The sequence below is a fragment of the Chrysochloris asiatica genome, unplaced genomic scaffold (assembly GCF_000296735.1).
Source record: "Chrysochloris asiatica unplaced genomic scaffold, ChrAsi1.0 scaffold00314, whole genome shotgun sequence".
In the NCBI taxonomy this organism is placed as follows: domain Eukaryota; kingdom Metazoa; phylum Chordata; class Mammalia; order Afrosoricida; family Chrysochloridae; genus Chrysochloris; species Chrysochloris asiatica.
Window position 1 is genome coordinate 1,016,964 of NW_006408832.1, and position 22,425 is coordinate 1,039,388.

Sequence of the window (22,425 nt, forward strand, 5' to 3'; positions counted from 1 at the left end):
GTGCTACCTCCTTCTCTTACTGGGTCACAGGCAGCTATGGAGGAGAGCCCATGGCAGGCTGCCCTGCCCAGGCCTTTGGCTGCATGTCCCACTGCCCAAGTCCTGGTGATGGGCTTGTGGGGCTCCCACTGCGTCCGTACTATTCCTGATGGGCCAATGCCCTCCCTCATACACCCCCCACCAAACGCAGCTTGTGACTTTGTTCAGCAGTTCACACATCCCTACAGCTGGGGCCCCTAGAAAGCCCAAGACCCCAGCCTCAATGCCCACCTCTCCAGCTGACCTTGCCCACAGAGTAGCACAGACTCCGGGGGTGGTGGTGGTGGTGGTGGTGGGAACCTTCTTGGTACCTGCAGCATGACCAGCTAGGCCTGCGGGTTTGTGGTTAACCTCCCACCTGACACTATCCACCCTGTGTGGCCTTCAACACTGAGAACCCACTGCTGTTGACCCTGCTCTGTGCCCACCCCCCCCCAACCCCGAGCCTGGCCCAGTGGTTATCTCCCATCAAGGGTACCTCTTCCCCTGAGCACCCCTTCATCCCGTTGCCTGATACAGCATACACAGAGGGTCAAGGGGGAGTCAGTGCATTATGCAGCAAGGTGACAAATCCCGGGTTGGAATGAGGGTTTTCCAAGCTGAGTACACGTGTGACCCACCTAACTCTCATGGCTACCTTCCCGCCTCCTGCCTGTCAGCTGCCTGCTACATCTGCTCTGTACACTGAGGCAAAATAAACACCGTGACCCATTTACGTCCCTTCTACCGATTTCTTTGGGTGGAACTACACTGCCCACCCCCGCCTGACCAGCAGCACCTCCCTAGTGGGCATCATTGGGACCGGCGGTGGAGCTCTTACTTCAGCAGAGCCGGGAGGAGCAGCCGTACTCACAACCACCACAGCCTGTGTTGTCTTAGAGACCCTGTGAAGGGTGTGGCAACTAGGGAGAAACACCCCCCTTCCTGGCTCGGCTCTCCCTCCCTCCCTCCCTGAGCTGGGAGGCTGGGTGGACTGCTGGGCACCGCTCTCCCAGAATGCTGTGTGGTGACGGGGAGTCTGTGCTGTTCATGCCCTCAGCAGGGCACTGGGAAGGGGAGAGGGTCCCCCACTTAAGCCCTCCCTCCCAGCCAAGGGCTTTCTGCCTGTATGTGGGTCTCTCCTGGATGGGCTCCTGGCAGACGCCACGCTGGCACCGAGGGAACCTGGTGACCCCCGTGTCATGCCGACTGAATTGTGCCCAAGGACAGGGTCGTTCGTTCCCAGAGCACAGTAAACAAGCTTAGACACAGGTGGACAGTTTCAGGTTTATTTTAGAATTTATAAAATTCCAGTATTGTCCGTAATTGTGAGCCTTTACATGTTTGCATATAATCTCCAAATCCAAAGTTAAGGCCTAAAGGCTGGGTCACAGCCATGGTAACATACGATGTGGAAGACAGTCAGCGGGGGAGGGGGTACGGACACAGCCGCGCCCCAACCCCGCTTGACACTCCCCACAGCCAGGGGCCACAGGGAGTGGGGTGGTCACCTCACACCTTTAACAACAGAGCATGAGACCCCGGACAGCCAGCGTGCAGAGTGGATGTGAGCATTGGGATCTAACTTGGGGGGGTTGTGTGTCTAGATGCATGCAGATGGGAGGGGACACACGGCCAGTGCTGGACCTGGTCAAGAGTGCCTCCCGCCACAGCTTCCACCTGCACAGCTGGGTACCAAGCAGCTGTTTGAGCCACCTACTCAGGGAAGACAACTGAGCGCAAGGTGCTCAACAGGGTGAAGTGACTGTCCCCAGGAGAGCTGTGTGTGGACAGGTCACCTCTGGGGACAGGGAGGTGGTGGGAGGACCAGAGGGCCCAGGGAGAAAGGGTCCATCCTGAGTCCTTGCACTGTACTGCCCACGCCGCCATCTGGTCCCCCCAGGTGGGTTGGCTGAGGCCTGTAGCCCACCAAGGCCCTTAACCTGCAGATACGCGAGAAACAGCTTCTCCACCTCCTCCTGCCCCCTCCCCCCCCACCTTGTGACCCAGCTGCAGTTGGCCTGGCCCCCAGCTGACAGAAACAGGACCCTGGCCCGGCAGGTCCCCAGCGCCATGGCAGCCTGAGACCGATCAACATCAAACTGAGGGGCACATGCTGGGTGGCGGTCCTGACCTAAACTCAGACCAGTCACGCTGGCTTTGAGGTAGAAAGAAAGCAGTTGTGCATGTTGTATGTGTGTCTGGGGGAGCGCACAACGGGACTGCAGGTGGTTCAACAGAGGAAGGACCGCACGCGCCCCCCCTCAACGCCCCATGGCCACAGCTAAGCCAGTGGTGCTTAGCTTCCTACCCGTGGGCCCTCGGTGCCCACCACAGTACTTGCTGCCCTTGGTGGTGCCTGGAGTTGGTTCTTGGGGCGCCCACACATGCGCTAAGGGGGTTGTCTGGCAGTGGAGGAAAGACAGAAGGTGGGAAAGGAAGAGGGCAAACGTTTTGGCTTTTATAAAGTCGAGGAAATTTATTTCCTGAGGTCATGACACAGGAAGTGGACTCCCAGCCAGAGGTGGGGCTCTCAGAATGAAGGTCAGAGCGCTGACGGACATGCTGGGGGGCCGGGAAGCTCAGAGTCTGGTTATGGGTTATGAAATGTTCAATTACCTTGTTTAGTGTTTAAAACAGTGGAGAGCCTGTCCCAGAGCAGAGGGCGGGGCGGGTCCTGAGTGCAGGCCGCCCGTGCTGGGCGCCCTCAGCCGCCCAGGCTGCCCTGGGAGACCTCGGGCGGGGAGGGGAGCGTTGACAATTACCGGGTCCAGCCGCCGATCAGAGCGCGAGCCCGTGAGTGGGGGGGCAGGGCAGCCGGCTGGAGAGGTGTCAGCTTCCTCATCATTATCGCTTGGGGCCCCACGGGAGGGTCTTGGGAGCCACCTGAGCCCCAAAGCTGGGGAACTCCTCAGAGCTGCTCACATCCGGAGCCTGTGGAGATCAGGGTACAGTTCAGAAGGGGGAGCACCCCTCCACCTGGGAGGCACGTTTGGTCTGCAGCAGCTCCGCCCTCAGCGGCCCAGGAAAGAGGGAACATCTGACCTTCTCACTGCTGCTGGCTGTCCAGGGTGCGTCCCGCACCACAAAGCCCTTGGACGGGACCTTGGACTCCTCGTGAACTGGGGGCTTCATGTACACCTGCAGTGCCTCGTTGTCCACAACATCAGCCAGCTGGGGGGACACGGGGCTGTCAGGCTGCACCCTCACCCCCACCTTACAAGGATCCAAGCCCCCCGGTCTGGACTCACATATTCCTCCTCCAAGTTGAGGATGTGGTCGATGGCCCCCTCCACGTTTTCTGGGAGGCCTGTCACGGTGACGCAGTTGGGGTCTGGGGCCCCACTCTGTGGGAAGCGGATGTCCACCTGGAAGGGCATCGTAGCCAAGGGTGGATGTGAGTGACTGGGAGATGGCCAGGCAGCACTTTCTCTTTGCTGCCCCCACCCCCACTCCTGAGCACCTCCCCAGCAGAGACACACCTTGAACTCATCCATGACCTTGCGTATAGCCTTGCCTCGTGCGCCAATGATGCGGGCGTGGACGCGGTGGTCCAGTGGGACATCCTCAGAGACCATCTGCTCGAGCTCACCCACGATCTTCAGGATGGCGTCACGGGCCGCCTCTGTGTTCTTCTCATAACCCGTGATGGTGATCTGTTCCTGAGGCTGCACAGGGGAGCGCAGGTGACCTGGGTGCACAAGGGCACCTGCGTCTCCACACGACTCCCCACAGGACGGCAACAAGCAACACCCATGGACACCGACGTGGCTGGCGTGAAGCACTTGCCAACAGTGGTGCCAGGAGGTTGCAGCTGAAAGGACACAGCTGGATTCTGGCTGCCCGGGGGTGAATCTGTCCAGGGCGGGTGGACAGGGCCCTCACCTGGCTGTCATCCTTGTCGGGAAACTGGATGTTCACATCATGCTCCAGGCGAATCTGTGTGATCACAGCCCCCTTCCGACCGATGATCTTGGGGTGGTATTTGGGGTCCACAGTGACACTCAGCTTAAAACTCCTCAAGGCCTAGAACAGAGTTCCCCATGAAGCTGACAAGTAACCGGCAGCCCACAGGCTGGTTCCCGCCCCCCCACAGAGGGACACGGGGTTTCCTGATGGTAGCCACAGCTGAAGGGACAGGGCGACCACGTGGCAGGACGCAGAGCGGTCCTCTCGTGAGCAGTGCTGGACCCACCCGCTCCTCCTGCTCAGCCTGCAGCTCCCGCACGCGCTCCAGCAGCCCGGCCTTGGCTCGGTCCAGGTTGGCGGCCAGACCAGTGATGGCGATGACGTCGGACTGGAGCTCCGGGGCTGGGACTTGTATGTTCACCTGCACAGGAGACAGGAGCCCACCTGGCTTAGCTGTGCAGGGCTCGGGCACGTGGGACATCTCCCCCACATAGGGGGCCACGAGAACAGTCATACCAAGGGCAGCGAGAGTCCACACACATTCCTGCCCACCCCACCCCACTCCACTCCACCCCATAGCACCTCAAACTCATCCATCATCTTGCGGATCCCACTTCCTTTCTGCCCGATGATGTACCGGTGCAGGTCAAAGGGCACCTCTACTTCAATAGTGACAGGAACCAGAGCCTAGAAAAGGGACAGCCAGGGTCCAGCTGCATAAGCGGAAGCAGAGAGGGCCTGGGGCCATGAAGGCCTTCACAGAGTGTGTGCCAAAGTGGAACTGAAAGCAATGGGATGTTGCCAGGGTATCTGCGAAGCCCCTCATGTGTGTGGCAAGGGAAGGAAGGCTCGGGGGGTCATGGCCCAGCCGGCCTGCTCTTTGCCCAGCACCACCAGCAGACTCAGCTCGGGTTTTCTCAGGGCCCGACCCCCGACCGCTTTCTTATCTGTGGTGGTGCACCAGTTATGACAGCACCCAACACAAACCAGGCAGCTCACAGTGAGTGGCAGGCAGGTGGGTTACCCACTTCCCAGGGGGAACAGGAGGTGAGGGGTGGGAGACAGGAAGTGCAAGTCTCAAAGGAAATGAACGGACGTTGGGCGCTGGGCCGTGGGTGCCCCACCTCCAGGGCCTCCTTGGCGGCCTCACACTTCTCTTTGCGGCCAGAGATGGTGATGATGTCACAGCGCCGTGGAGATCCGGGGTCTGTCTCTTTGGCGTCTCTGCCCTCCGCCGTCTCCTCCCCATTCTCCTGCATGGTCAGCTCTACACTGTGAACTGGGGGTGGGGGGGGTGGGGAGGGCAAGAGGACGCTGTGGGGACCAGCACCCTCCATTCAGCGCTCAGACCCAGTGACAGGACAGGGGCCAGCCTCTACAGGGGACTCGGTAGACATAGAGGAGTCTGTGGAGAGGGCCCCAGGACGGCAGTTGGTGGTGCCCTGTGTGATGTGAGAAATGCCCACCACAGAGAGTGGGATGTGATGTCTGCTGAAGGCCTGCCCGTCCATGATCCAGAAAGCCTCCTGCCAAGGAGCAGGAAGCCTAGGGCAGGTGATGAGTCTGGGCTGTACACATGCTTTCTGTCTCCGAGCCCTAAGTGGGAACTTTTACCCAGATGAAATGGGAAAAACCGCTCCAGCGTGAGGCCTGACCAAGGTGCCGTGTGCACTCATACGGCAGGCAGGCCAGTTGACCAGGCTATGTACTCAGTCAGCCACGGCACATCCCACGAGCCGGGGACCCTAAAGGCCACCAGCTAGGACACACAGATGGACAGACAGAACCCACAGAATTCCAAATGTGGGACCTCCCACCTTCAGCAACAAACTGACCTTAGCCCAGAAATGACAGAGGGGTGGGAGAAAGCTGCTGGGAATGGGACCATGAGCCTGGTACCAACATGCTCGGGGCTCCAGCTCTGCAGCGGAGTAGTCCCCGGCCCACATCTGGACACATGTCAGCTGGGTCTCTGGACCTGTACCAACTCCAAGGAAGGGTAGTGCGGGGCTCACCTGGGTTCTCCTCTCTGTCGGGGAACTTAATCTGAACGCCGTGATCCCGGGTGATCTGCTGGATCCGGGTACCCTTGGGGCCCATGACAGAGCGGTGAAACCGCTGGGGAATGGCGCATTCCAGGGTCACCTGAGCTTCCTGGAGGACAGAGAAAGGACACAGCCAAGGGCACACACTTTAGGGTCCACACGCAGTGTACCACCAAGCCCTCTCAAGACACCCTGTTTTCAAGGAGCAAGGGAGGCAGGCCATGAGGAGAACCTAACTCTGAAACACCCCCACAGGCGGCGGGACCCGCAGGGCTGACTTACCAGGTCCTCAATGATCTCCTGGATGCGCTTCTTGGCGGCCTCCACACAGTCCTTAGCGCCCTTGAGGGTGACCTTGTCACTCTGAGTGCCGGACCGTGGGAAGCTAACCATCACCCCACCGTACTCCTCTGCAATCTCCCTCAGGACCTGGCCCCTCCGGATAACGAAATGGCGGTGATGCTTGGGGTCCACCAGCATGGTGTCCTCCACCACATTGTCCTGTGTCAACAGAATGGAGGGTAAGGGCCTGGCCCAGCGCCCGGGGTAACAGGGGCCGGGGCTCCAGGGCCTACCAGGTTCTGGATCAGAGCCTCCAGCTCCCTCTGGGCCTCCCGGACGGCATCCTCCTTCCCGATGATGGTGATCAGGTCCTGGTCCTTGTCCTCGGCCGTGGGAAAGATGATGCGGGCACCTGTGCTGTCACGCACCTTGCGGATCTTTCCGCCGCCCTTGCCAATGAGGAATTTGTGGTACTCCGGCTTGGCGCGAATGTCAACTGTGAAGCTCTTGGTTTGCTACGGAAGGTCCAAAGAGACCACCCTAAAGCCAGCCTGCAAGGACCCTCCTCACATGGACTAGGAGTGGACCACAGCATGGTGCCCTCCACACAAACTCAGACGCCAAGAAGCTCGAGCTCTTCCTGATGCATCTGCTGGGCCACGGCCCTAGTCCCTCTACCCCCAGGTCCCTGCTTTTCTGGGTCTCTGAGCACTAACCCAGCCAGCACCAGGAAGAGCAAGAGCCCAGGCCCAGCGAGCCTCTGGACAATGATGGTCCTCTGGTCAAGAATGTTGGGGCACCCGAGCGTACAGAGCACCCCAGACCCTCCACATACAGAGCAGGGAGAGCCCGTGTGCACTGAGCACCCCTCCCCCCTCCACACACACAGGGAGACGGGAAATGCTGAGCCTGCACCCACGTGTCATATACTGCTCAGCCACAAAGCAGCGTATTTTCTCAGAAAACACAACACGAGTATTGACCGTGTCAGACCAAGTCTGGCAGGTCCAGTAACATGGCAACAACAATGTCCACAATCAAGTGGACACTCGAACTCTGACACGCCAGGTGAGTTCAACATGAAACAAAACAAAGTGAACTCATCCTAAGAAGACAAACTCCAAAGAAGCACCGTTTTCATCTCAACAGACAAAATTCAACACCCATCCAGAAACCCAACTCAGCCTCAACCCAGTGAAGCGCCCCCACTGGAGACCTGACGTGCATGTCCTGCCAACGGGCGAGAGGCCTTCCCACCGCTGCACACCCTGAACCCACAAGGAGGCAGGGAAAAGCAGGAGAGCAGCATGGACACCAACCAGCTAGTCACATAGTACTCGACCATGTCTTCAGAGACAGTTCACAGGAACCAACCAAAAACCTACCAGAACGTAGTAAGGGAGCTGCTTTGTGTTTACATGGCCTTGAATCAGCCCAGACTCACAGCAACCATGTATAGGGTTTGAACCTCCAACCTTGTGGTTACCAGTCCAGTGATAATGCTACAGCGCCACACCAGGACTCCACCACACACAAGTGTTGTAAGGGCTATTGAGTTAGCAGCAACTCATAGCGACTGTATGTACAACACAACGGAGCACTGCCCTTCCCCCAGCCAAGCTCACATTCGTTGCTAAGCCTGAACTCATCGCTGCTGCCACGGTGCCGAAATCATCTTGTGAAGTGGGTCTTCCGCTTTTCTTCCAACCCCCCCACTTTACCAAGCATGCTATCCTTCTCCAGCAACTGGTCCCTCTTGACAATATGTCCAAAGTACAAGAGACGAAGTTTGGCCATCCTGCCCTCCAACAAGCACTCTGGCTGTACTTTTTCCAACACAGATCTATTGGTTCGTTTGGCAGCCCATGGCACTTTCAATATACTCCTCCAACACCATAACTCAAATGCATCAATTCTTCTACGGTCTTCCTTATTCACTGTCCAGCTTTCGCATGCATATGAGGTTATTGAAAATACCATGGCTTGGGTCAGGCACACCTTAGTCCTCAAACTGACATCTTTGCTCTTGAACACTTTAAAAAGGTCTTGTGCAGATTTGCCTAATGCAATACATCCTTTGATTTCTTGACTGCTGCTTCCATGAGTGTTGATGGTTGATCAGAGCAAAACAAAGTCCATGACAACTTCAATCTTTTCTCTGTTGATAAGAATGTTGTTTACTGGTCCAGTGGTGAGGATTTCTGTTTTCTTTACATTGAGATGCAATCCATACATACCGAAGGCCGTTCTCTTTGATTTTCATCAGTAAGTAGTGTAAGTCCTCTTCACTTTCAGCAAGCAAGGTTGTATCATCTGTATATTGCAGGTTGTTAATGACCCATTGCGTCTTTGTATAGGGTTTCCGACGAGCAGCTGGTGAGCCTGAACCACTGACTTTGTGGTTCAAACCAACTTTGCAACCCAGTGCATTAACCCACGTTGCCACCCCAGGACTCCAGACCATATACAATAGCACTAAGAACAGTGCTTAGTTACAAATCAAACAAAATGTGCACAAAATCTGTATGTTAAAAACAGCAAAACACCAGCGAGAAAGTAAAGACCTACAATAATGAGTGATACGGAAGGCAAAATTCAATACAGTGGAGAGATCAAGTGTCCCCAGTGTCAATACAATCCCAATCAAAATCCAACAGGATTTGTTCTAGAAATTGACAAGCTGATTCCAAAGTGAGTTGTAGCAGCAAGTAGTCTAGAAAAACCAATTTTTACGAAGAATAAACTGTACAGCTCACGTGATCCCACCTTAAAGACTCTAATCAGGTTGAAACGCACAGCGAGACGTTGTTAGTTAAACTCACACCCAAAGACAAGTAAGCCAAAGAGAAAGTTCCTCATGCGAACGTGGGGTTTACAACGGGAAGGGACGCTACTCAGGAGGTGTCAGTTATCCATAGAGGAAGTGGGTTCCCAGCACCCCCCCAGGGGAGCCAGAGCAGAAGGTAACAGCCGCTCAGTGACCCCCTTTCCTAGGCATGGATGGGAGCAGCCCCACTGGGTGGTGGACTCACCTTCTCCTCAGCCAGGTGCAGCAGCTGCTTCTTGGCTTTCTCTACATCTGAGGAGGGCCCTCTGATAACAACCGTGTCGCTTCCAGAACCTTCCACGGGAAAGTGGATGTGGACCCCGCCACACTCCTCCATGATGGAGCGGATTAGGCGGCCTTTGGTGCCAATGAGGGAGTTGTGCAGCTTGGCCGGAATCGAGACCTCCACCTCAGCAATGTTGGCCTAGGGGCAAGCATACAGTGGAGCTGAGAAGGCTGCAGGGGATGCGGTCAGTGCTAGGTCACCACAAGAGGACAATGTCCAGCAGGGTCGCTGCGCAGAGTCGTAACTAGAACCCAGAAAGCACACTCCGCTGCCTATAAACCTGTGGCTCACAGGCAAACGCTTCCGGGTGACACCTTGCCATGACAGCGAGAATTCTGTTTCCAGCAAGATGAAACAACAGGGAACAGGTTTACCCTCCCACCTGGAACAACTCATGAAAAAGAGCCTGTGGGAAACATGAGACAGGAAACCAACCAGGTGAGCCTGAGGGAGCTAGGGGGTTCAGGAGAGCCGGCAGGTCAGGAACCCAAGGGTAGAGACTAGATGAGAGAGTGCTCTGGGGACCTGGAGATGGTGCCTGCCTCCATCAGTCACACTGGACAGACCCAGGGATGTCAGGAAGGCCCTGGACTAAATACTGCTTTGACCCCACCCACCAGGTCTTTAAAAGAAGAATCCCAGAAGGAGCAAACGGTTTCCAGCTAACGTAATGAAGTTCAAAATATTTACAGAAATACTACAACATCTATCATCCATCAAAATAAATCCCATAATGTCTGGACTGTAATCTAAAATTTCTAGACAAACAAGAAAAAATAACTCATAATGAGGGAAGTTAAAACCCAGGAATCCATCAACTGGAAACCCAGAAATGACAGGGATGGTTAGAATGAACAGATAACACCAGAACCGTTATTTGTACTACACTACATATGGTCAAAAAGTTAAAGATTGAGCATGTTAAGTAAAAACCGAACTCCTAGAGAGAATACAATGTCTGAGATGAACCACACAAGATGAGATGAAAGATTAGATACAGCAGAAAAGGGATGAACTTCTAGCCCCCTCCCCCCAAGTAAACAGAGCACCACCAGTGACCTGGGGGACACCAGCGGCTGGCCTGCTAGATGTGAAGCCGAGGAAGAGGAGATGAAAGGTTAACAACAAAAAAACGTGAAACAATGACCAACAAATGTGCAAAGTGGTTATGAAAACTCTAAACCCTACATATCCAAGCAGCTCAGTGAACCACAAGCAAAGAAACATGAAACCTCACCAAGAAACATAACCTACTCCAACTCAATGATAAAATCCGACTCCTAATCAGAAACTATAAGGAGCTCTGGTAGCGTAGTGGTTACGAATTGGGCTGCGAACCTTAAGGTCAGCGGTTCGAAACTACCAGCCGCTCCGCGGGAGAAAGATGAGGCTTTCTACTCCCGTAAAGATTTACACCCTTGGAAACCCTGTACAGGGTCGCTATGGGTTGGAACCGACTCGACGGCACTTAACAACAACAACAATCAGAAACTGTACAGGCAAAAAGACAATGAAGGAAAACATTAAATACCGAAAGAAGCAAAAGTGTATTGCCAACCTAGCAGCAAAAAGTCTTCTAAAACTGAAGGTAAAGTAAAAATTCAGACACATAAAAACAATTCACCAACAGAGTTACACTACGTGATGCTAAAGTAGCTACACTTCAAGGAAGAGCTCTGGAAAGAGTTAAGTCCAAGTGCTTTAAAGTCACTCGAGGTAAACTGTGTGAGCTGCACTGCAAACCCGAAGGCAACCAACCAACCGAGAAGGGAAAAAGCTGTACAGACATTCGTCCAAAAGGCAGAACCAGAGCGACATGGGAAGAGCAAGCAGATGGGACAAGTAGAAAACAAAGGGCAAGGAGGCAGACCATAAAAGTAACCATGTTCTATGTAAAGGGTCTAATACACCAATCCTAAAGGACAAGATTGTCAGGTTGAATAAAAAAGGTCCTTTTATGATAAAGGGATCAATCATTTCATCAAGAGAATATAACAAATATCCTAAATATCTGGATACTAAGAACAGAGATTCAGTAAAAGCAGAGTAGTAAACAAATCACTTATTATAACTGGAGGTTTCTCACTAATTAATAGAACACGCAGAAAAGAAATCTCATTTAACAGGAGCCAAGCTAAGCTAAGTGCAGTCAGAGTGCTCCTGGGAGGTCAGGAGGGACCTGGAGAAGGGCATCATGTTTGGTAAGGTGGAGGGTCAGAGAAAAAAAGGAAAAACCCCAGCAAGATGGATTGGCCAAGTGGCAGCGTCAATAGGTTCAAGAGTGACAACAATTGTGAGGTTTGTCCAGGACTGGGCAGTGTTTCCTTCTGTTGTGCACAGGGTCATTACAAGTCGTTACCGACTCGATGGCACCTAACAATAACAAGTGGCAAACACAAGACTGATTAGTTAGCATGACCTGGATGTGTCCATCCAACTGGCTTTGTAGAACTGAACTTAGGCTACAATTCTAGATGCAGTTAGAGATCTGACACTAGGAAAACTCATCCCGGCTTCCAGGCTCTCCATGACATGCAGCCACCATTACCAGGTCTTTCTGAATAGACAGAATCCGGCTCCGGGCAGCCTCACAGTTTGCCCGCTTGCCTGTGATGATAATCGTCTCAGAGTTGCTATTTTCGGCTGGAAGGTCAATCTTGGTGTTACTTTCTTCACGAATCTGTAAGGAGAGAGGGGGATCATGAGAAGTCGACTTCCCATAATTGAGACATTAGGAGAGCAGGGCTGGATGTTGCAGGGAACACGCTGGTCACCTTTTTAATGTTTGCACCTCCTTTCCCAATGATGTTCTTGTGAAACTGTTTGAAGATTGGGACAGAAATGGAATAGCTATTTTCCACCTGAAAAAGAAACAAGAAAAGGGTGAGCTAAGTAACCACTGACGTGGCATAGTGACATACACCCTACTAACCCGGGCACCCGAGTCCTGGGGTGGCGCTGTGTTAATGCACCAGACTGCAAAGTTGGTGGTGCAAGCTCACCAGCTGCTCCTCGGAAACCCTATACAGGGTCACTAGGCGGCGGAACCGACTTGACAACACTTCACCACCCGGGAACCAGCGTGAAGACAACACGGTGGCTGCTATACGGTATATAAAGCACGAAACTCTAACTGCACCTGAACCCCAAACCCTCCCTTTTATACGAGAACTTTTCTATGTGCAGATTTTCCCAGGTGAGCTGTTTTCTGGGTTCCCTATTTTCTTGTCAACGTTTACGACAGTGGCCTTTTCTCATGTGTGGTGTGTTTTTTCCTGGTTCGGCTGGCAAGCGTGATCTCAGGTCCCACATTCCCTCCGCACCCCACAGACCTTCAGAATCTGTCATGGGGATAGGTGTGGCAACCTTCCCAACGACTCACAGCATCTGGCATGTCCCCGCTCAATTGGCTCAAAGCCCCCTTTGATAAAACTGGCAGAGAATACACCGTGCACACCTTCAATCACGAGAAGCAAGCTCTACTGGCCGTCAGCCATCGAGTCCAGCCAGGAGCCCTCCGCACACTAGCTAAGTGGACTCGCAGGATGGCTGCTAGCCCCCCAAGGCTGCAGAGCAGCAGGGAGGGAGCTTAGTGGAGAGATCGGGGACCTGACTTGGAGTTACGGGTGGGAAGGACAGGGCTGCCAGCCACCTTGAGTCACTCTTAAACCTTTTCCCCCACCCACGTGGGTTCTGAGGACTCTCACAAATCTGTTAACTGACACTCTCCTTTACAGTTTCTGACCTCTCCCCTTATTGGACAGGAGTCTTCAAGTCTAAGTAGCTGAAGACCCCTGGGCAAAGGCACCTGGTGGGTCCTCCAACTGAAATGGCAGAATGGAGGCTCCAAGGACAGAGAGTGGAGAATTCTGAAGGGACACCTCTGCCTGCCCCAAACACCGTCCCGTGATAAGAGGTGTAGAGTGTCTTCCTACCAGATCTGCCACCATCTTCTGCATGTATTTTGTGCATTTTTCCACCTCATTCTTGGGTCCTCTGAGTTGGACGATGTCACTTTTTTGTGCTGGGTCTGGAAAGTTGATGATAACCTAAAACAAACCAGCGAGGCTGCGTTACCAGGGTACCAAATGCTCATCACATCTCTCCCAAGGGCTACAAGGTGCCACTGTGAACAGTTACCTCTGGAAATTTGTCCCGGATTTCACGGATCCGTTCCCCCTTCTGCCCAATGATTGTGCGATGAAATCTCTGTTCAATGATTAAGTCCTTTGTACGCTCGTTTTCCTGAAAGTACAAAGGAAGGAAGGAAGATGATCCACTGTGAAAGGAAAGGTACGCAGCGCCCCCCTCACCCCGGCCGGCTGACTCAAGTGCCACTGGGAAGCCCGGGGCTGAGCCAGGCCACTCAGGAGCCCCCACGACAAGACACCTGTCCTCTCCAACAACCCTTCCTTGTGGGGAGAGCTCAGAGGAGCCTGAACCTAGGGGGCTCTCCAGAGCCTCTGGCATTTTAGCATGTTCGGAGCCCTCCAGGGAGAATACAGAAGACAAAGAGCTGGGCCCTGGAAGAATGTATCAGCCAACCAAATAGTTTCAAGAACTCTGAAACTGTGGATTGGACTGACCGGGAAGAGGGTTCAGAAAGCACTGACTGTAAATGGGCACCAGACGCTGTAGGGCAGTGGACTTGGAGAGCAGTGGCATGGGGTGGGGGGTGGCGATGAGCGCACAGAACTCCAAGGAGGCTGAGCAAGGCTGACCACCACTTCTGAGATGTGTCGACAGAGCAGGGCAGGGCCTGCTCCCACACCAGGGGTGCCAGGGAAAGCTGGTGTCAAGCGGCCAGCCCTGTACCTAGAACATGCTGTCTTGTGCATGTGGAAGGCAGGCCTGCTCAGCCCGGCCCCACCATGGGCCCTCACCATGCGCGAGGCGAGCTCCAGCAGTTCCCGCTTGGCCTGCTGTACACCCTGTGGGTCCCCCTCAATGCGGATCAGGTCGCTCTTCTCACTGTCAGGGGGGATGCGCACAGACACCTTGTACTGGTCTTTGATTCTGTTTACTGGAGAACAAGAGGGGAAAGTGTCTCAGCCCACACCCCACACAGTCTACGCAGAGGAGTCCCGCCACCCCATGTGCTGATCCAGCCTCAGAAGCAGGAGAAGTAACTGTGTGTCTCAACTCCACATCCTCCAAGGCCCCAAGAACTTGCCCCAGGGGAAGAGGGAAGTGGCCCCCGCAGTGGGTAGACAAGTGCCCTGGTCAGTACTGTGGTGGTTTCCCTTCCGCGGATAAGGAGAGCCTCATGTGGGTTGGTCACACCCCGAGACATCTTGCTCTCCGGACTGAGCTCACTCACTGTTGGATCCACTCTTGCCAATGAGGTGTCTGTGGAACTTGTGGTCGACACTGATCTCCACGTAGTCCATCCGGTTAATCTGCAGGAAGCACACTGGGCATGTCAGTGGGGACAGTGCTGTGGCCACAGGGACTGAAGTCTGGCAGCTGGCCGCTGCTGCCTTTCTAAAACCGTGTTGCAAAACCCCCAGCTCAGAACGGAGTTGCCTGGACGCAGGGCTCTTCCAGGGATGGTCAGCATCTAGCCGAGAGCCTGCTACCGGTGCCACTGCCGGTCTGCCGCCCCTCCAACTGCAGAGCCTGTGCCCCCTGCCTGCCCAACATCCCACGTCCCCTGCAACTCACCAAGTCCTTGACCATGGTCTCAATCTGGCCCTGGGCCACATTCACGTCCTCTGTGGGGCCTTCCAGAGTGATCTTGTCCTCACCCTCAGTGAACTCAATGTGGACCTGCCCATCACCAACAATAAAGGAGGGTGGGTAAGGTTGGGGGTAGTGAGGGGGCCTCTCCATGTGCCTGCAGACACATTGTCCTCCTGGCCTGACTGCACACCCTTCTAGGAACAGTGCACCCACGTCCGGGGGGAAGAAGCTGCCCCATGGGCAGCCGTGTCTGAACCAAGAACACGAAGGCAGTGACTGAAGTCACCAGGATGAAGTCTGAACACAATGGGAGCTGCTGCCTTTGAAGGCCAGAGAACCAGCGGACAGAAAATGCCTAGGAGTCCTGGTGTGGCACTGGACATAAGCACCGGATCACAAGGTCGTGTTGAACTGCTCCTCAGAAACCCTATACAGGGTCACTGTTAGTTGCAACCAACTCAACTGCACGTAACATCAACAACACACAACTCTAAACTAGCTGCTGCTCCTCAGAAGTTACCAATGGAACCACTGTTGTTAAGTGTCTTTGACTGGGTTCCTATATAGGGTTTCCAAAGAGCAGCTGGTGGGTTTGAACTGCCAACCTTGCAGTTAGTCGTCCAGTGCTGACCCTACAGCGCCACCCCAGGTCTCCAATAGGACTCTGTTGTTGGTAAGTGCCGTCGAGTCGGTTCTGACTGTATATAGGGTTTCTAAGGAGCGACTGGGGAGCCTGAACCACCGGCCCTGCAGTCCAGCGCATCAGCACGCGGCACCACATCCACAGGACTAGTATATAAAGTTATCACACCGTAGTTACTGACTGTGGTATTTCTTTAGGTGTTTACTAAACCTAGTGACCACACTCTCTCCTTGGTGACAAAGGACCAAAGAGCTTCTGCTCTTCTTCCATCCCGAGTGACGCTGAGGCACTGAGTGTGCCCACAGGGCAAGGAGACAGAGGCAGGAGATGGGTGTGAGAGCGGAGAAGGCACACGGGAGCTACGTTCCTTGCCTTTGGCATCTGCTGTGTGATCTTGGCCAGATTCTGCCCTTTCTTGCCGATGATGAAGCGGTGCAGCCAGGAGGGGGCAGACACAGAGGACACGGTGAAGCTGTTGGCCTGGAGAGACGGAAAAAAGCAAGTGGGTTTGCCGAGCGGGAGCCAGGCCCTGCCCAGGGCTCCTCGGGCTCTCAGCGAAGGACAGTCACCTTTGCATAGACCTCGGTCAGTGCCTGCCCCAGCTTCTCGGGCTCGCCGCGCAGGATCACAGTCTCAGAGACGCTGTCTGAGGGCGGGATCTCCACAGACACCCCGGTCCTCTCTAGAATCTCCTGCAGGGAGTTGCCCTTTGGCCCGATGACATACTTGTGTTGTGACTTCTTCACCTCCACTGCAATGGTGGTGGTCTTCTTCTTCTACAGGAGGGAGTGGAGAGCAGAGATGGTCAGCAGAGGGGAGCCGGGGCTGACGGGCAGCCCTCCAGCCTCCCCAGCCCCATGGCTGCTCGCACCTTTTCCTCATAAATCTTCTTGATGCGTGCCACCGCCTGTGCCAGCTGCTCCTTCTCCCCGGTGAACACGATCTCAGAGCGGCTGACGCTAGGGGGCGGGATGTTGATGCGGGTGCCCGTCTCCTGCATGATCTCACCCACAAGCCGATTATAGGGCCCGGCGATGAAGGGGTGGAAGGCCTTCTCCACTTCCAGCCTCTCCACAGCACGTTTGTCCTGGAAGAGCAGCAGAGCATGAGCCGTGTGCCCACCCTCACCTGTCTGTCAGCCAGCCGGCAGCTGGGGCGCACCTGCTCAGCAGAGATGAGGAGGACCTCGTGGCGAGCCTTCTCGATGCCCTCTTTGGTGCCAGTGATCTTGATCTGATTGCTCGGGTCATCGGGGCGTGGGATCTGGATTTTGGTTGCAGTTTTTAGCTCCAGATCTTGCAGTTTCTCTCCGTTTTTGCCAATCACAAAGCGATGATGCTCTTTGGGAATAGGAACAGTTGCAGAGGCCTGCAGCAGAAGAGAACCAGAGATGTTACAGTGGGTCCAGAGGAAGCCCATGTTTCCTGCACACGGAGATGTGCTCTCTGGCTAGAATGCTGACCTTAGGCTAGGGGACGCTCTCGGTGACACCCCCCATGGGCTCCAGTGATGGAATGATCTAGGGTACTCTTATCCAATGTCTTCCCAAAGTGGCTCCATGCACCCAGAGAGCAGGCCCCCTCATGGACACCACCATGAGACATGGCGCCCACGTTTGTTTCTAAAGCACTAAGCTGTCTTTTCAGACCCAGAGGCCTTGTCAAGCCATGAACAAACTCACCCTCTACTCTGTCAGCTGAAGTAGGCAAATCAGAGGAAAATGAAACATTCCAAACCCCGTTTTCATTAGGCTGAGAAAAAGAGGCCTCCGAGGATCAGGGCCCAAGTGGGAGGGCAGAGCCCCAAGGACTTCCTGGGTTTTACAGAAAGCAGGGCCACCGAAGAGGGTGAAAGGGGAAAGGTTTCCCCATCCATCCCCACAAGTTGGCCTCCCCCAACCTCCAGCTACACAGCAGGAACGTGCTCCCAGTAACGACACAGGACCTTCTGGAAAAGCTACAGTGTAACTCGGGGCAGAAGGGCTATGAGTAAAACAGCCACAGACCGAGCCCAGTCCCACACGATGGTCCTGTGAGGCGTCTCCAAAGTGGAGTATCCAGAAACCCATTCACATGGCTCATCGGGCTGATCCCAGGAGAAAACCCCAAACATCACCTCCCATAAAACTCAAATCCATTAGTGAAAACAATTCCAAGAAAAACAGGAACCAGTGAATAGGAACCGGGCGAGCTGTGGTGTGAGGGGCACAGCAAACAGGGGAAGTGCTGCTCTCTGCATGTACAGGTCACCTGGCTGTGTACCTGGGACCCCAGGCCCAGGCGAGTCCCAGAGACAAAACCCAGCGGCAATGCACACAACCAACCGGCCGAAAACTGAAAAGAAGGCCAATCAGTAGCGCACCAATGAAAAAAAGACAAGGTAAATGTAGAGGAAGTCCAACCAAAATGCAGTGATGTGTGTATTAGAAATTAGAAAACACATCCCCTTCAAAGCTCTGAGGTTGCTGTTGTGAGGAGCCACTGAGTTGGTTCCGACTCACAGTGACCCTGTGCAGGGTTTCTGAGGAGCGGCTGGTGAGGACTTAAATCAGAGATGCCAGGTCTCCCAATATCAAGTTTTAGAAACACATACAACTTCAACGAGAATACTGATTGTAAACTTTGTATGACAGAATAAGTATGAAGTAAACAGCCAGGAAAACTTGGACACAGAACACTCAGGAGGAGGGAGTGGGTGGAGGTGACATGGACATGAAAACACAAACTGAAACCATAGAATTAAAGCAGTAACCGAAAACTCAGCCACAGACCCAAGTTACTAGGAAAACGTAGACGGTAAAACCCACATTGCCAATCGCTGGGGGAAAAAACCTATCTTCCAGAAACAGTATTGTCAGTTCACTTAGATGGAAAAGAAGGACCAGGATGTGTACCTCACACCATTCACAGTGAATTCCAAACCGACCAGGAACTGAAGCCACAATTACCCTTACAAACAAGTGTCAGAAGAAACTGTGGTGGCCTTGTCTGTAAACCTGCGAGTGGAAAGGAACTTTGCTAGCAATGATGCAAAAGAACAAAAGACAAGTAAGTTACAGTATTCAATAAGAAAGCTTTCACAGAGCAAACCATACATTGAAGCGAGCAAGACTAACACACAAAGGACAAACGGGCAAACACTTCTGAAATTTCCATCACCCACGAAGGCTTCTGTAAGTCTTAATACACTAATGTCCGAAAAACAGGAGACAAACCAACAGGTAATAGGTGTGTGGGAGCTTCCAAAAGTTTATGGAGAAACGGAATTAAAGTGACTGGAAAATTTCTTCAACATTTTAAAGTCCCCCACCCCCTTGTATGAACAGACACTTCACACACAAGAAAGAGGCTCTGACAAAAGGTGACCTCCCTGTCGGGCTGCCAAGGAGCCTGCAGGGCTGCGGGGCCCAGCTATGGCCAGAAGAGGGCACACTGACACCACCCGAGACAGGAAGTGGAGGCACACGCAGAAAGCCTCTAAGGTGACCCCCCTGCCCAGGCCAGCTCTCTTGTAGGAATCTGTGCTGTGACAGGTTTCCTAAGAGTACAGGGCTGGGAACCACCCACCTGCCCGTAGAGAGAGGAGAGCTTGAGTAATCCCAGCATTCCCTGAGTAGGACGCAGCAGCAGAAAGAATGAGGACACACACACCCCTCCAGAAAACACAGGGCACCAGAGCAAGGGCAGGACAGGGCCACAACAAGTTGGCCTTGCAACTACTCCCAACACCAACAAGTGGAAGGAAGGGCAGAGGAGGCACCTGAATAGAGCTCTGACCTTGCAATCAAACAAATGAGAACGGAACCTCACTGTACAAGGAGCCTTCAAAGAATCCGTGCAGAAATGGAACGGAGAGAGAATGCAATCTTCCCAGGAGCATTCTGAAGTCACCCAAGCCCAGGACAGTGAACAGCTCTGACTGGACTTTAGAACTCTTATCATGCACTGAGAACTGCTGTGACAATCGGAATGGTCTGCAAACGACCACAGGTACAGTGTAATGTCATCATGATGCAGACATCGCTAGGACTGGAGACTTCCACGAGAAACCAGGGGCGGCAGGCAGCCCCCGCGATCACTTGTTAGCTGGGAGCAGTCTGCCCACCTGCTGACTCACTCCTAGAAGCCTGCGACCTGGCTCCCTCTGATGGACGCCATGAGCTTCCAGACTGGTCTGTTAGTACAGTTGCCAGAGGGCCAGAGTTCCAGGACTCTGAGCAGACTCTAGGCTGTGAAGGAAATGTGTTTCATCAGCCCAGACGCGCTTCTTGAGGACGGCGGGCCACCTGCCAGGGCCCAAGGAAAGCCTGAGAGGAGGAGTCAGAGAGCATTCTGGACCCTGCTGGTCATCAGGTTACCCTCGACACAGGCCAAGGAAGGGCTCCCTATTACCCTGCATCTGACCAAGGACAGCTCTGCTTTACAGCACCAACGAATGGAGAAGTGACCGATGAGCGGAGTAGGTCCCAATCACCAAGCCCGCACCCCGTGCAGCCAACTGCAGTTCACAGCGCCCCAGAAGGACACAGGGAACTGTTCCTTAGGGTGTCAGAGACTACACCTGGCAGACGCAGGCAGCCAACGCAGCCGGCACCCCCATGGTGTCTCCTCGCACAACGGCCAACTGAACACCAAGTGTCGGGTGCAGAGCCCTAGGGTCCCCTAGGGATGGCTTTGAGACACAGGAGAGACCTCGAGACGAGGCCCATCAAATGCAGCCTGGAGGTGGGTTTGTAGAGACTGGGCTTAGTGTGAAGACAGAGCCGTCCAACCACCAAACAGCCCGCCAAGAGCAGACACAGCCGACGTCTAGTATTTCACACTATGAAGCGAGATGGGTCAGAGCTCTTCCCCAGGCTGCCCCCTGGAGGCAGCGACAGGAAAAGCACGCCAGCTACTGATGCCCCAGCTCTGCCCCCACAGACCTAGAACTGCACCAATGGGGGGGTGGGAGGTGGGGAGGGTGGGCTCCCAGGGGCCAGGGTGCCTGAGCTGTCTGTCAGAGTACCAATGGGCGAGATGCTCGGAGTCTGTCGTGGTCTAGACGTGATGCCATCAGACGAGCGCATCACAGATTCTGACAACAGCCCCAGAGACTCACCAAGAATAGAGACCAGATTATCGGGACGAAGAGGTGCTTCAAACCTCCCCCAGGAAGGCCCGTCTGAACTGACCTGCTGCTTGTCACATGCTCACCCACGTGCCCCACTCGCCTCACCTCAATGGGCTGGCTTGGCAAGGTCCTTTGTCCCCACCATCAGAGAGCATCCGAGGTGCCTGGTCCAGGACCACTCAGAGCTCACAGGACACCCACCTGAGTCTGTAGTCTGGCAACAATGTCCTTGCGGGCTTTCATGACGGCGTCCAGTTTCCCCGAGACCATGATCGAGAGGCCCTGGTCTTTGGCAAGGGACAGCTCCAAGTGTGCGCCTGTCCGTTGCATGATCTCGAGGCAGATCTTGGCTTGTTCACCTTCTCCGAACTGGTTCATCTCCTTATACTTCCTCTCCTCCAGGGGCACGTGGAAGACCTGTGCACGTAAGACACAGGGCAGTTAGAACAAGGAGGAGGAAGAGCTGGGAGTATGGATCAAGCCCCAGGACAAAGCCCTCACTGCACTGAGAAAATGGGACGGACAGCAGCCGGCAGCTAGCACCGGGAGGGAACTGGATGAGGCAAGACCCCAGGAGGGGCTGAGCAGACTTACAACAAGCGGCTTACAGAGATGGCAAATAGCACCTAGGAGTGAACAGTGGACGGGCAGCCCCGCCTGGACACACACTGCTGGATGGCACTGGCCGCTCTGAAAGGGACTGAGTGTGTATAGAGCCTTCAACCACCCGGTAGAAAGCAGTTTACATGACTGACAAGACACTGCACCTTGGACAGGTTACACCCACTGGGGGTGAGGTTGGAGAAACTGATCGGGGAAGTGGTTCTGAGTCAATGGTATAGGGAAGAGGGTCTGGCATGAGACCACTGAGATGACCCAACACAAGGGTTGCCGAGACAGTGCTGGAGGGCCGCAGCAGACAGGGCTCCTGAGGCCAAACACATGCAAACAGGGCACCATGGACTTCTGAAGGGCTGTGGGAGCAAGGAGTGGCCCCTGGAGGGGCCGGCGGGAAGCCCACCTGAGTGATGACAGAGGCCTTGATGGGCCGGATCTTGCTGCCCCAGGCCCCAGCTGGCTCCTGCGAGGTCTCCAGGCAGGCCGCCTTCTCGGGGAGGGGAGGGAAGGCATCCTTGTAGGTTGGAGGGTCGCTTTCCTCTTCCGAATTGAGAGCAGCAACTGGACAGGAACAGATGTCTAGGATGCTCATGGCTCATGCATGTGACAGCTTTCCCCACCGACCGTAACCTCGTGATACAGAGAGCTGGGACGATGGGACAGTGGGTCCCCGCACCCCGCACCCCAGCTTGGTGAAGAGATGCTGAGGCCCTCAAACCCCCTCTTCCTCCCCCAAACCACAAGGCAAAATCCAAGTTCCTCACATATCCACAGTGCCCTCATCATGTCTGCTACCCATCAACCAAGGGTCCTGACGAAGTAGGGTGTGATGGCGTGGTGACCCAAGCCCCCCCGGGAGGCAGCATGACCGTGGGGGACCCTGAGTCCCCAGGAAGGCAGACATAGCTGTGGGGGTCCCAAGTCCCCGGGACGCAGGCATCACCGTGAGGACCCTGAGTCCCCAGGGAGGCAGGCATAGCTGTGGGGGCCCCAAGTCCCCCGG

The 22,425-nt window shown here is 54.6% G+C and overlaps 1 protein-coding gene across 2 annotated transcripts in view; it reads right to left on the reverse strand.

The window, feature by feature from the left end:
- Positions 1-2,865: 2,865 nt before the first annotated feature.
- Positions 2,866-22,425, reverse strand: part of HDLBP (high density lipoprotein binding protein) — a 59,987-nt gene continuing 40,427 nt past the window's right edge. Inside the window, exons 4-28 of one of the 2 annotated variants that reach the window (XM_006875207.1) lie at positions 21,826-21,983; positions 21,006-21,221; positions 16,854-17,060; positions 16,564-16,779; positions 16,262-16,468; positions 16,065-16,172; positions 15,032-15,136; positions 14,688-14,766; positions 14,251-14,390; positions 13,508-13,612; positions 13,303-13,416; positions 12,142-12,228; positions 11,916-12,047; positions 9,287-9,505; positions 6,548-6,769; positions 6,255-6,473; positions 5,943-6,081; positions 5,052-5,206; positions 4,510-4,614; positions 4,214-4,348; positions 3,904-4,044; positions 3,501-3,686; positions 3,270-3,386; positions 3,064-3,192; positions 2,866-2,952 (exon numbers count right to left, since the gene is read on the reverse strand). In XM_006875207.1, coding sequence (XP_006875269.1) covers positions 2,866-2,952; positions 3,064-3,192; positions 3,270-3,386; positions 3,501-3,686; positions 3,904-4,044; positions 4,214-4,348; positions 4,510-4,614; positions 5,052-5,206; positions 5,943-6,081; positions 6,255-6,473; positions 6,548-6,769; positions 9,287-9,505; positions 11,916-12,047; positions 12,142-12,228; positions 13,303-13,416; positions 13,508-13,612; positions 14,251-14,390; positions 14,688-14,766; positions 15,032-15,136; positions 16,065-16,172; positions 16,262-16,468; positions 16,564-16,779; positions 16,854-17,060; positions 21,006-21,221; positions 21,826-21,983 — 3,728 coding nt within the window. The remainder of the gene's footprint in view (positions 2,953-3,063; positions 3,193-3,269; positions 3,387-3,500; positions 3,687-3,903; positions 4,045-4,213; positions 4,349-4,509; positions 4,615-5,051; positions 5,207-5,942; positions 6,082-6,254; positions 6,474-6,547; positions 6,770-9,286; positions 9,506-11,915; positions 12,048-12,141; positions 12,229-13,302; positions 13,417-13,507; positions 13,613-14,250; positions 14,391-14,687; positions 14,767-15,031; positions 15,137-16,064; positions 16,173-16,261; positions 16,469-16,563; positions 16,780-16,853; positions 17,061-21,005; positions 21,222-21,825; positions 21,984-22,425) is intronic. The other variant, XM_006875208.1, reaches the window with a different exon arrangement.